At 46.6% G+C, this 12,360-nt stretch overlaps 1 protein-coding gene across 1 annotated transcript; it reads right to left on the reverse strand.

The window, feature by feature from the left end:
* Nucleotides 1-3,440: 3,440 nt before the first annotated feature.
* Nucleotides 3,441-11,418, reverse strand: LOC310756723 (uncharacterized protein). The gene is made up of 4 exons (XM_083601351.1): nucleotides 11,266-11,418; nucleotides 9,073-9,926; nucleotides 7,643-7,769; nucleotides 3,441-6,432 (listed from the first exon to the last, which is right to left on the reverse strand). The coding sequence occupies exons 2-4, from the start codon at nucleotides 9,808-9,810 to the stop codon at nucleotides 5,477-5,479; spliced, it is 1,821 nt and encodes a 606-aa protein (XP_083457477.1). The 5' UTR covers nucleotides 9,811-9,926; nucleotides 11,266-11,418; the 3' UTR covers nucleotides 3,441-5,476.
* Nucleotides 11,419-12,360: the final 942 nt, after the last annotated feature.

Below are 12,360 nucleotides of genomic sequence, written 5' to 3' on the forward strand. Positions count from 1 at the left end.
CTTAACCCGAGGTACCACTGTATTATTAAAAGTATTATTATTATTATTAGGCCACACAGGTGGCACACACACATTCACAGAAGGACGTGTTCATTGCTCCATTCAGCCTTCCGATCAATCTTGGGAAATTTGGACCACATTCAACAGTAAATCAGAAAGTGAGAAAACCCTGCAGGAGGTCAATGGTCTATCAAGTTCAGTTTCCTGTTCTCAGGGTGTCCAAGCAGATGACTCAATTCCGCAGGTCTCTGCACTGTTCCCAAGATAAAATCACAATATAAAAACACAAAGAAAAAATAAAAATAAGAACAGCTCATAAGCTCCCTTCCCATGATGCAGCGAGTGTGTGAGGAACAGGAAGTGAAGGCTTCACTTCATCAGACAAGAGGCCGTGTGGCTTGGCTGAGACTATGAATCAACTCTTGGGTTTTTTAATCCTGTACAATAGAGATAGGGACATGGGTGGCACTGTGGGTTAAACCACAGAGCCTAGGACTTGCTGATCAGAAGGTTGGCGTTTTGAATCCCCACGACGGGGTGAGTTCCTGTTGCTCGGTCCCAGCTCCTGCTAACCTAGCAGTTCAAAAGCACATCAAAGTGCAAGTAGATAAATAGGTACCGCTCCAGCAGGAAAATAAACGGCGTTTCCGTGCGCTGCTCTGGTTTGCCAGAAGCAGCTCAGTCATGCTGGCCACATGACCCGGAAGCTGTACGCCGGCTCCCTTGGCCAATAAAGCGAGATGAGCGCCGCAACCCCAGAGTCGGCCACAACTGGACCTAACTGTCAGGGGTCCCTTTACCTTTACCTATGATAGAGATGGGAAACTTCCGGCCTTTGAGCCAGATGTGGTCCTCTGGGACACTCTATGTGGCCCTTGGGGACATGTCCCTCACCAGCCTTTCTCCCCCTCAGGTGCTTTTGCCCGACTGGAGCGTCCTATCGCTCAACTGTCCCAATTTGTCCGGGACATCCCTGAATTACAGAAGCCATCGCGGCTTCTGATTAGATCCCAGAATGTCCCGTTTTTTGGTCCCACACTCTCGCCTTGCACCTGTGCACCACCACCACCTCCTCTGCGTCGCGTGGCCTGGGCGGCGCAGGCTTCCAGAACATTCAGCTTCGTTGGATGACAACAAGTTTCCAGTGCTTTCTGTACACTGGGCAAAACTGTACATGCCTCTAGCCTGTTCCCTCTTCCTCACCTTTCCCCTCAACCAAAAGACCCCAGTGTTGCAACTTTTCCACATAGGGGAGTTGCTCCTCTTATTCATTGCTCCCCTTTTCTGGTAAGGTGTGATTGATGCCAGAAGCTTTTTCCACAGACGCCATTTATATGATGAGTCTTGTTTCTGAGTCAAAATGTACAGGATTATCCTGTTAGAAAATTTAAGCAAAGTCTGGAGAGACATCTGTCAAGAGATGGTGTAGTTGCATCCTGTATTGAGCTAGGCTGGATTGGAAAAGACCTTATTTACTATTATTTAATTTCTAAACTGCTTTATTGCTTTTTTAAAAACCCCTCTAAAAATTTAAATTATTGATAAAACCAAAATTCAAAAGATTAAAATCAACATGTTTTTTGTTTTTTAAAAAAGATAAAACACAGGTAACTTCTACATGTCTGGCTACGCTTGCCTCACAAAAATGTTTCAAGCAAGGGCCAAAAAGAATACAGCAAAATTGCCTGCCTGGTGTCAAAAGTGTAAATGCTGCCATGTTAAAAGATTTCTTGCACAAGCAGAATGGGTATTACCGTATGTGGCACCCGTAACAAGTGCTGGTTCTGCAGAATGAAGTGGTCAAATATGGTAAGGCGATTCGGAAAGCAAACTGGTCCCGAGGTGTTAAGGGCCGAATAGCAACACCTTGAACTTGGCCTGTTTGCAAATTGGAAGATCTCTGAGTGGAGGCATCATATGCAGTCAGGGTCTCACTCCTGTCAGTAACTGAGCGGACGCATTTTGCGCTAGCCGCAAAGGAGACCCCACATGGAAGGCAGCACAGTAGTCCAGTGGGGGATGGGATTTGTGTTTCAAAACGTCTGCAGGGCACCGGGTTGCTGAAGGCTAGTCTGGACCACCTACAAGCTCCCTTACATCTCTCAAATGCTATTATTTCAATCATTTAATTTTCCGTGGCTTTCTCTTGCTGGAGGCATGATTATCAAGGCATAAACCTTTGTGCAGGTGCAGGGAGCTGTGTTAGAAATTCCCCAGGCGCGTTTTGCTACTGGCGAAGTTCCAATTGCAACTGCGTGAAGGTTTGTGGGCACCAGGTTGGCGACCACAGTTTAAAAACCTCGGCCTTAGTCCATCTTCAGTACCATTTCCATTGTGTGTTTCTCCTTGCATACTGGGGCCAATGAATTGTAAAAGCAAGCTACAGTCAAGCAATGTAGCTGAGATCATAGAAATTTGGCGCCTAGCTTATACGCTGAGTTTCTAACACTGGCAGGGAGCCTTTGGTCTGCCCGATGTTGCTGGACTACATCTCCCATCTGCCCCCAATGGCAGAGTATGATGGGAGTTGTAGTTCAGCAACATCTGGAGGGTGGACAGGTTTCCTATGCCTGGCCTACAGCTCTCCTCTGTTGACACAGGCTGTACTACAGTCAAACCTCAGTTATTGAACATACTCCGTTCCGGAAGCCTGTTTGGCTTCCGAAACGTTCGACAACTGAGGCGCGGCTTCTGATTGGTTGAAGGAGCTTCCTGCACTCAAGCCGAAGCCGCGTTGGACGTTCGGCTTCCGAAAAATGTTCAAAAAACGGAGCATTTACTTCCGGGTTTTCGGCGTTCGGGAGTCGAAACGTTTGAAAACAAAGCTGTTCAGGAACTGAGGTTTGACTGTATTTGTGTTTTATTCATTCAACAAAAGTTGTATACCACTTGACTGCAAATGAAACCCCTAAGCGGTTTACAAAGCAGATGAAATATGCATCAAAACTGTCCGTAGAAACCAATGTTAATAGCAAGTTTATATAAAAAGGTGACTGGAGCCAGGAGTTTAAAAAGTATACATTCTAAACTAGCACTCCAGATTAAAACGCATATCAATTTTACATGTCCAGGTAGGATTCCCTAAACACAAAAGATTTTAGCGGGCGCTGAAAAGGCACCTGCTGAATGTCAATGAGGAGGGAGTTCCGAAGTGTAAAAGCTGCCACACCAAAAGTGTAGAATGGGCATTATGGGTCTCCTAGCAACTCTCAGCCCCCCCTTAAAAAAACTACACTTCCCAGGATTCTTTGCAGGAAGCCACGACTGCCTGAAGAGCTCCAGTACTGCTTGAAATGTATAGTACAGATTGGGCCTAAGTCCACTGAAAAGGATTTTTAGACCCTAAAGAAAGGAGAAGGGAAGGGAATGAACCCAGGGAACAGTTGGTTATGGGCATTTATTATGGAAGCCAGAGAACAGAAGGACAACTGGAAAGGAACTTTCTGCATAAGCAGGACTTTATTTACTGACTAGCAGCCTCATACACAGGCAATCCTCTGGAATCCTAAGGGCTGTATCCAGCGAAGTCCTACTCAGAGTAGACCCACTGAAATTAATGGACCTAAGTTAGTCATGCCCATTCACTTCAATCGGTCTACTCTGAGCAGGACCAGCACTGGATACAACCCTAAGTAACAACGACCACAACAAAATCACTGCAGTTTTTAAAATCAGTGGTTGAAATCAGTGTTGTTCTGAAGGGTCCAGTCAGCCATCTTGATTCAAAATGGCGTCCAGCTGTATCCAAACACGGAAGAAAACCTGTGTGTTGAACTCAGGGACAGTAACTGGAAATTAGGCCACAATTATCTTAAGAGGTGTCCAAAAATGCACATTAAACAGACAAACAAGATTCCAAAATATACAGTGGATGTTTTAATCCAGAAACGGGGAGCCTATGACCTTCTGGAAGTTGTTAGATTCCAGCTCCCATCAGGCCCTGCCAGCATGGCCAATGGTCAGGGATGATGGGAATTGGAGTCCAGCAACATACTGATGCTTCAAGTGCCATCTATAAGATCCCCAGCTGCACCTGAAATCACCTTCTTGCGGCAAGTTCATACATGCATTGTTCACCCCTCATTAAGTGAATATGCCAAGGGATCACACAAAATCCAGTTTTCCAGGGGAGGGGATCGCACACCACTGCCCATATGCTGGTTTTTTACTTATTTCATGTGTTTTATTACATTTTTATACCCCACCTTGCAAGGATTTCCCCTTACCAACAACCTTGTGAGGCAGGCTAGGCTGAGATCTTAAGTGCTGCTTAGGACTTTGGGGCAGGGTACTTAAGTGGTGTTGAATCAACTGGAAACGCCGACCCAAGCGCTATCAAATTCAATATATTTCTGACTGAACAAAGGGCAAGGAAGTCCAACTCAGTCATGTTTGACTTCAAATTGAGGAAACTTACAAAAAACTAAGGAATTACCCGGTAGTATAAAGAAGTTTGAAAAGGAAAGCCAAAGGGGTCAAATCTCTGTCCCAAAGTGGGGCGGCACCAAAACCTCAATAACAGAAGCTCAGCTAGAATAAATTGGAAAGGTGCCACGAGAGCCAAGAGGATGCCAGCGTGGTTAATGAGCAGAGTCAAGGAAGCTATTGGAGGCAAGAAGGCATCTTTCAGAAAACGCAAGTCTTGTCCAAATGTAGGAAACAAAATGGAACACAAACTTGTGGCAAAATAAATTCAAGCAGACTCTAAGGGATGCTGTGGGGGGGGGGAATACAAGGAGCACATTGCTTAAAATGTAAAGAACAACAATATACACAGGAAATGTAAATGACCAGCAGACTTTGAAAAGCTGGCATCAGGGGATCAAGTTAATCAATTTTGTTGAATTAAACTAAATTATTGCACGGGGTTGGACTGGATGACCCTCAGGGTCCCTTCCAACGCTACAAAATAGTTCTAACTAGATTTAGAATATATGTGCAATTAATTGTTCCTGTTTTGAATTTGATTGTGTTGTTATCTTCCTTAGCAGGTCGTGGAAACCGCTATTCTGAATAATGCTTTTCATAGGGTAGGGGGCACTGGGGGGGGCGAGCTTATGGAACCAAGAGGGCAGTGACCCAAAAAACCTTTGGGAACCACTGCCCTAGCCCAAGATCCCCTAAGGAAGCCTTATGGCTGAGTGGGGATTTGATCCCGGTGGTCGTATTCAATGCTAGTCCTACTCAGAGTAGACGCACTGACGTTAACGGACATGACTGATGTAGGTTCTTTCGTTTCAATGGGTCCGCTCAGGCTGGGAGTGAATTGACTGCAACCTCAGATATCCAGTCTTAGCTGGATGCTCAAACCACGACACCAGAGTCCACTGTGCATAGAAGTGAGTCATTGGGGCCTGTAGGTCTTTGGGGCCTATAGGTCTTGGGGCCTGTAGGTCTTTGGGGCCTGTAGGTCTTTGGGGCCTGTAGGTCTTTGGGGCCTACTGCACACTGTGCTGCCCTCCCTCAAAACCGTTGCTCAGTTCAAAACATGGCTTCTGTTAAAAATCAGTTGCCGTGGGGGGACCTGTGGGATCTGTCCGGAATGAATCCGCTTATGCCTGTTCAGGCTAGAGGCTCCCGTGAAACCTTTGCCACAGTCGGAGCATTCGTACGGTTTCTCTCCCGTGTGGATTCTCTGGTGCGTCACCAGCTTAGGCCTCCGGCTGAAGCCTTTCCCGCAAACTGAGCACAGGAACGGCTTCTCTCCGGTGTGGGCTCTCTCGTGGACGCGGAGGTGAGACCTCCGGCTGAAGCCTTTCCCGCACTCGGGGCACTTATGGGGCCTCTCTCCCGTGTGGGTTCTCCTGTGCAAGATCAGGTTCGACTGCTGGCTGAAGCTCTTCCCGCACTCTAAGCAGGTATAAGGCCTCTCCCCTGTGTGGGTCCGGTGGTGCTTAATAAGGTTTGCTCTCTGAGCGAAGCTCTTCCCACACTCCGAGCAGATGTAGGGCCTCTCGTCGCTGTGGGTCCTGCGGTGCCTGCTGAGGCTCGAGCAGTCGCTGAAGCTGGTCCCGCAGTCTGGGCATTTGTAGGGTTTCTCCCCTGTGTGTATTCTCTGATGACTGACAAGGTCGGCTTTCCGGCTAAACCTCTTCCCACAATCCGAGCACTCGTAAGGTTTCTCTTCCAAGTGCATTCTCCAATCTTCACCATGATTGCTTCTGCAAAGCTGCCCACACTCGGTGCAAGAGATCCGTCCCTCGCCTTTGAAGATTCCCTGGGGGTTGGTTGTTCCATTGAATTGTTTGCAACAGCCTTGAGGACAATGAACCGAGCTTTCATTCTCGGGTCCACTTCCCATGCGGCTCTCGGAGGCTTCCCAAAAATCAGGATGGGGGGAAATGTGCTGGTCGCAGCTCCCTGACGACATCCAATATGGCTGCACGTCTCCAGAAACTTCTGTTTGGGTCTTCTCCTTCCTCAAATTACTTTCTAGAATACAAAGGGGGAGAATGAAGAAACTAAATGATTCCCTGAACAGTGGAAAAGGGATCCTCGAATCACATTTTAATAAAACAACAGGAGACATGAATAATGAAGATATCCTTGGATCCCCATGTAGAACTTTATTGAAATCAAAATAAAATACTAAGAACAATACACCCACGCTCTGAAACAAAGATATACCGTATCTGTTTGAGAACGGGGAAAGTGAGTGTTATGGTGCAAAAAATACGGTATCTGTTTGAGAACGGGGATTATTTGTTAGCAGAGATATATACGCTGACATACATATAAATGCAAAGAATTAAAATGAGCAGAAAAGTTGTATTATAGGTGTCATTCAACTAAATTTTATGCAGAGCAGAGCCATTGAAATTAACGGACCAAACTTAGTCATGTTCATTCATGTCAATGGGTCTATTCTGAGCAAACTGAATGCTACCTATGGCCCAGATTCAATGCTCTCTTGTCCACCGATGTAAGGGCAAGAATAACGGTTGCTCAATATGACATCCAGCAAAACAGTTGTGCAACTAGAAGTATCAGCGGCTACAGCGATCAGTTTTGAAACCAGCTGTGAGAACCATGGCCTTCTCTTGTGCAAGCGCAACTCGTAGACCTTTCTCCTCCAATCTCTGCCAAATTAAGCTCCAATTCCAATTCTTTGAGAAAGTTTCTTTTAATTACCTGAATGTTCAAAAACCGAAGACCGGTTTTTTAACGTTCTTTCGGAAGCACAACGTCTGACGCGGCTTCCGCGGCTTCCAGTTGGCTGCAGGAGCTTCCTGCAGCCAATCAGAAGCTGCGCTTTGGAAGTCAAATGGACTTCCGGAACGGGTTCTGTTCAACTTCCAAGGTACGACTGTATTGATATATCCCAATGTCTGAAATGAGGATGGTCAAGGTTTTTCCCACATTGCGATTTTTGCACAGCACGCGAACACACATGTATCATGATTCACAACACATTGCCAAGTCAAAAACTATGAAACTGATAAGACAGTATGGAATTCAAACCAGTTTTAGGCGATATTCGATAAAGCACCAAGCCCTACAGTGTGTGCAGAATTCGGCAAGCAGCAAGATTAGGGTGGGGGGAACAGATGGCCTACCAGAACCGTATGCCAGATTCATCAAATGTCTTTTGATGAAGCCCCTAATTGGAAACTCTGAATCCAATAACAGAAAAGGTCCTCACCCTGCATGGTAACATCCAAGTCCTCCTCTTGTTTGATCTCCTTCAGGGCTGGCGTTTGGCCCAAGTCCAGGGGTTCTGCTTCTGCCGTAGGAAGACAATCTGGCTTATCCCTGGATGACCTCATTACCTGAAACAGCATTGAGAAACAGCATTTCATTGACAGATGCATATATATTTAGTTAAGGGAAAAGGCAAGTTAGGCAGGGGAACCTAACAGAGGAGCGGAGAAAGCAAGTAAGAGAAATGTTTTTCTTCCTGTGTCCTGTACCACTAGAACTCATGGGCTTCCTCCTAGATCAGTGGTTCTCAAACTTTTTTCTCTGGGCCACACTTTTCAGAATAAAAATTTGCTCATACACCGCACCACAGTTTTTTGTTGATAAGAAATACATTGGAAAACGTTGCTAGGATTATCCTCAGTATCACTTGATGCTCTTGGTCTCATTCTGAACCTATGCATATTCAGCAAATGCATATTCAGCAAATTATATATATATATATATATATATATATATATATATATGAGAGAAGAGCCTGATGGATCAGACCAGAGACCCATTTAGCCCAGGATCCTGTTCTCACGGGGCCAACAAGCTGCCTCACAAGCAGGATCTGAACACAAGAGCCCTTTCCCCTTCTGTTCCTCGCAACTGGTGTTCAGAAGCATTACTGCCTTCCACTGTGGCGGTCAAGCACAGCCATCATAGCTAATGGCCATTGAGAGCCCTCTCTTCAATGAATGCGTCTAGTCCTCTTTTAAAGTCATCTAGGTTGGTGGCCATTGCTGCTTCTTGTGGCAGCGAGTTCCACAGTTTAACTCTTTCTTTTGTCTGTTCTGAAACTTCCAACATTCAGCCCATGAGTTTTGGCATTATGAGAGAGGTCAGGAAACTTTGCCGCTGAGCCCTGGCCCTTCCATCTTGATGAGTGATCTGAAGAAGAAGAAGAAGAGGAGTTTGGATTTGAGATCCCGCCTTATCACTACCCGAAGGAGTCTCAAAGCGGCTAAAAACCTCCTTTCCCTTCCTCTCCCACAACAAACACTGTGTGAGGTGAGTGGGGCTGAGAGACTTCAGAGAAGTGTGACTGGCCCAAGGTCACCCAGCAGCTGCATGTGGAGGAGCGGGGAATCGAACCCATTTCACCAGATTACAAGTCCACCACTCTTAACCACTATACCACACTGGCTAATCCTGCACAGAGAAGGACAAAGCCATTACTCAGTGTTCTTGAGCCCCCAAAGTGGCTTACAGTTAAATAATCCCCGGACTACAACTCCCATCATCCAATGCCTATTGGTCACACTGGCTGCGGCTGATGGGAGTTGAAGTCTGGCAAAGATCTGGAAGGTCACCATGGTTTCCCATCCCTGGAATAAACAAAATAAAGCAAGGCTGAACGAGGACCACTCAGCTATCAAACCCAGCTACCTCCTTCTTTTCTTCCTCCTCATCATGCCGCTGCCTCATCAGGAAATCTTCCGCCAAGGCCACCGCCTGGGAGCAAGTCTCTGGGTCCCAGGCCCTGATCCTGCTCTGGATTTCTTTCGGGAGGAGGGCCAGGAACTGCTCCAAGACCACCAGCTCTACAATCTCCTCCTTGGTGCGCCTTTCAGGCTTCAACCACCGGTGGCAAAGTTTGCGGAGCCTCCGGCACACGTCCCGCGGCCCCTCCGCTTCGCGGCAGGAGAAATGTCTGAAGCGCAGCCGCAGAGTATCCTCTGCGACCGTCTCGCCCTCCGGAACCTCTTCCTTCACTGTTCCACCGCCTGCCCCATCTTGGGGCAGCAGGGTTTTGTGCGACTCCTCCGAGCAGAGGCCTGGCGGGAGTTTGGTGGCCCTCTGTCCTCCAGCCGCCTCCCTAACGCAATTGTCCTGCGGGGTGGGCCGTGGCGGCTGAGAGCGGCCCCCGTCCAAATGAGGGGACTCAAGCGCCTTCACAAAGCCCTGAAGTTGAGCTTCCCAGCTCCGCTGCACCTCTTCGTTGCCTTCCCGGTTGGCCTGTGGCGGAACGGTTCTTTCCCAGAATCCTCTAGTGCCCCCTTCCTGGATCTCAAGAACCAGACTCTGCTCCATCTCTGGATCCGGCTCCTCAACCTTAATTGTAGTCCAGGGGGCAGACTTTAACTTTACAGCCAGTGTCGATACATCGCCCCGCTCTACTGCCATTTTCCACTGCCGCCTGACCTGCAGTGGCCAGTTGTTTTCAGAGAAGTCCACAGGTAGAGAAGGTTTATTATACAGACAGAATTTAGGAATCTGGATTAAGGAAGGGAGGCTTCTCCCTAATGGAAGGGAAAGACAATGAAGACACATTAGACAAAACCTACAGCCTCGGGCCCCATCTGAACTAAACACTTAAGACAGTATAGGAGGAATCTTGGGAAGTGGTTTGTTAATGGCGCTAAGTACCTATTGTTATGAGAAACCCTATCCCTGTCATGGATCTACAATTCCCGGAATGGCTTAACAATCAATCCCTCTTCCCAAAGAATGCTTGACAATGGAGGGAGAACGTTGCCATTGTGGCTAGGAGACATCAATGGTCTTCTCCTCTATTAATTTACCTGATCCTTTTTTAAAGGTATCTGTATGTCAGTGGTCTTCATTACACCTTATAAGGAAGGAAGATTTTCTCTTTTCTCATTGCTACAACTCAATTCAAGATCCCTTTTAAAAGCTGGGGAAGCCAGAACTTGCAAGGCAAGCTACACTGCCTGGCATTACTTTTTCTACACAGCTGTGAAAAGTGCTGGAGTCCCACAAGGTGCAGGAACCCTGAACGCTACACTTGCTGAACTTCTAAGCAACTATACACAGCTATGAGTGGGTGTTACCAGCATAGTGATGGTATTTTGCTCCAGAATACTGCTGTAAAGTTGACTTGCATTTTAACATATCACTTTATTTTACAATGTAAATTTTAAACTGCTAATTTATTGATAGGTTTTTTTAAGATCAACATGTTTTTAAATCTGACTTTTATTGATACTTTTTAATGTCTATTTTATTTTAAGCAAGGTGCTTGGCAGTTTTAAAGATTTAAGCCGTTTACAAATCCCATTAAAATAAAATAAATTAATGTTGTAGGAGCCCTGACAGCTGCACTTGCTGAACAGCTGTCCATGCAGAGCTATGATCAGTTTTATCAGAACAGTAACAGTATTTTGCAAAGCCGACTTGTATCTTAGCATATAACTTTATTTTACCATGCTGATTTATTTATATTTTGCATTTAAAAAGATCAACCTTTTTTTAAAAAACAAAGCAAAACAAAACTGACTTTTACCAGTACTTTTTAAATGTACGTTTTATTTTAAGTGAGGTGCTTGGGATTTTTTTTTTTTAAAAAAGAGATTTAAGGAGTTCACAAATCCCAATAAAAAATGCTAAAAAATGTTAAAGGTGCACCTGCTGCTGCACCTCCTCCTTCTGGAGCCCTGGCAGGTGCACCTGTTGAACAACCATTAAAGATCCCCCTGCAACACCCATTCCAGGTGCAGGATCCCTGCCCTCTTTCCGCACCTGGGCACCCTAGTATCCTATGGGGCGCGGGGGGGCTTTGAGACCCTTCCCTTCCCCACGGAAGGGGGTCGCGGCCAAGGACTGAACCCGAAGAAGCACCTGCTTGCAGAAGACCAGCCCGGAGCCGCCTCCCTCCTCCGCTCCTCTCAACCCGCCGGCAAGAGGCTCCCGGAGTCCGCCAAAGTCCGCCTCCGCAAGGTGGGCGGGCCAGGAAGTCCCCGCGCCGCCGCAGCAGCCTCCTCCTCCTTCTCCCTGGCATGTGCGGGTGGAGGGCCCGGGGGCGGGAGGACTGTCCGCTCTAGCGCTCCGAACTCGCTGCGCTTAACCCTGAGGGAGCCGCTCCGAAGCAGGGCGGAGATGAATAAAGCTCTCTTTTGCTGCTGCTGTATCATCATCATCATCATCATCATCACAACAACAACAACAACAACAACAACAACAACAACAACAACAACAACAACAACAACAACAACAACAACAACAATTTATTATTTGTACCCCGCCCATCTGGCTGGGCTTCCCCAGCCACTCTGGGCGGCTTCCAAAAAAATGTTTAATTATTAATTATTAGGGAAAAACGTTCCCTTTTAACAAGGCCTTTGATCTGATTGACATCCTATACCCTTTTAAAATGTGGGGTTTTTTTGGGGGGGTGTTATTGGGTTGTTGTTTTTATTTTAATTATATATACATATTGTGGTTTTTATGTTTTATGCGGGGCTTGACATCTTTCCGCAGGGCCTGCAAGACAGAGCTGTTCCGCCTGGCCTTTGGTTTGGACTCGGTCTGACCGTTATGTTTCCCTCCCCTTATGGTCTTGATTTATCAGCTACTTTAAAATGAGGCTGCATTTTAAATTGCATTTTAACCTGTATTTTAAATTAGTCTCCCCCCCCCTTTCCCCCCTATTATGTTTTTACTGTAATTTTATTGGTGTTAGCCGCCCTGAGCCCGGCTCTGGCTGGGGAGGGCGGGGTATAAATAAAATTTATTATTATTATTATTATTTTGATCTTTTCTGTGAACTGTCCTGAGACCTCTGGGTATAGGGCGGTATATAAATTTGATACCACCACCACCACCATCCTCCTCCTCCAGAGCAGCCTTCACCTGGATCAGGCCAGAGGCCCATCTTGTCCAGCTTGCTGTGCTCACGGGGGGCCAAACCAGATGCCTTTTCTGGGGGCCATAGAA

Source organism: Podarcis filfolensis (assembly GCF_964270895.1).
Source record: "Podarcis filfolensis genome assembly, chromosome: 2".
Lineage (NCBI taxonomy): Eukaryota > Metazoa > Chordata > Lepidosauria > Squamata > Lacertidae > Podarcis > Podarcis filfolensis.

Coding starts and splice junctions, on each gene's coding strand:
- LOC310756723 (XM_083601351.1), bottom strand. CDS start 9,810: ATGGCAGTAGAGCGGGGCGATGTATCGACACTGGCTGTAAAGTTAAAG. Junction 7,770..9,072: donor AGGAGGAAGAAAAGAAGGAG/GTAGCTGGGTTT, acceptor ATGCTGTTTCAG/GTAATGAGGTCATCCAGGGA. Junction 6,433..7,642: donor CTTGGATGTTACCATGCAGG/GTGAGGACCTTT, acceptor TTTGTATTCTAG/AAAGTAATTTGAGGAAGGAG.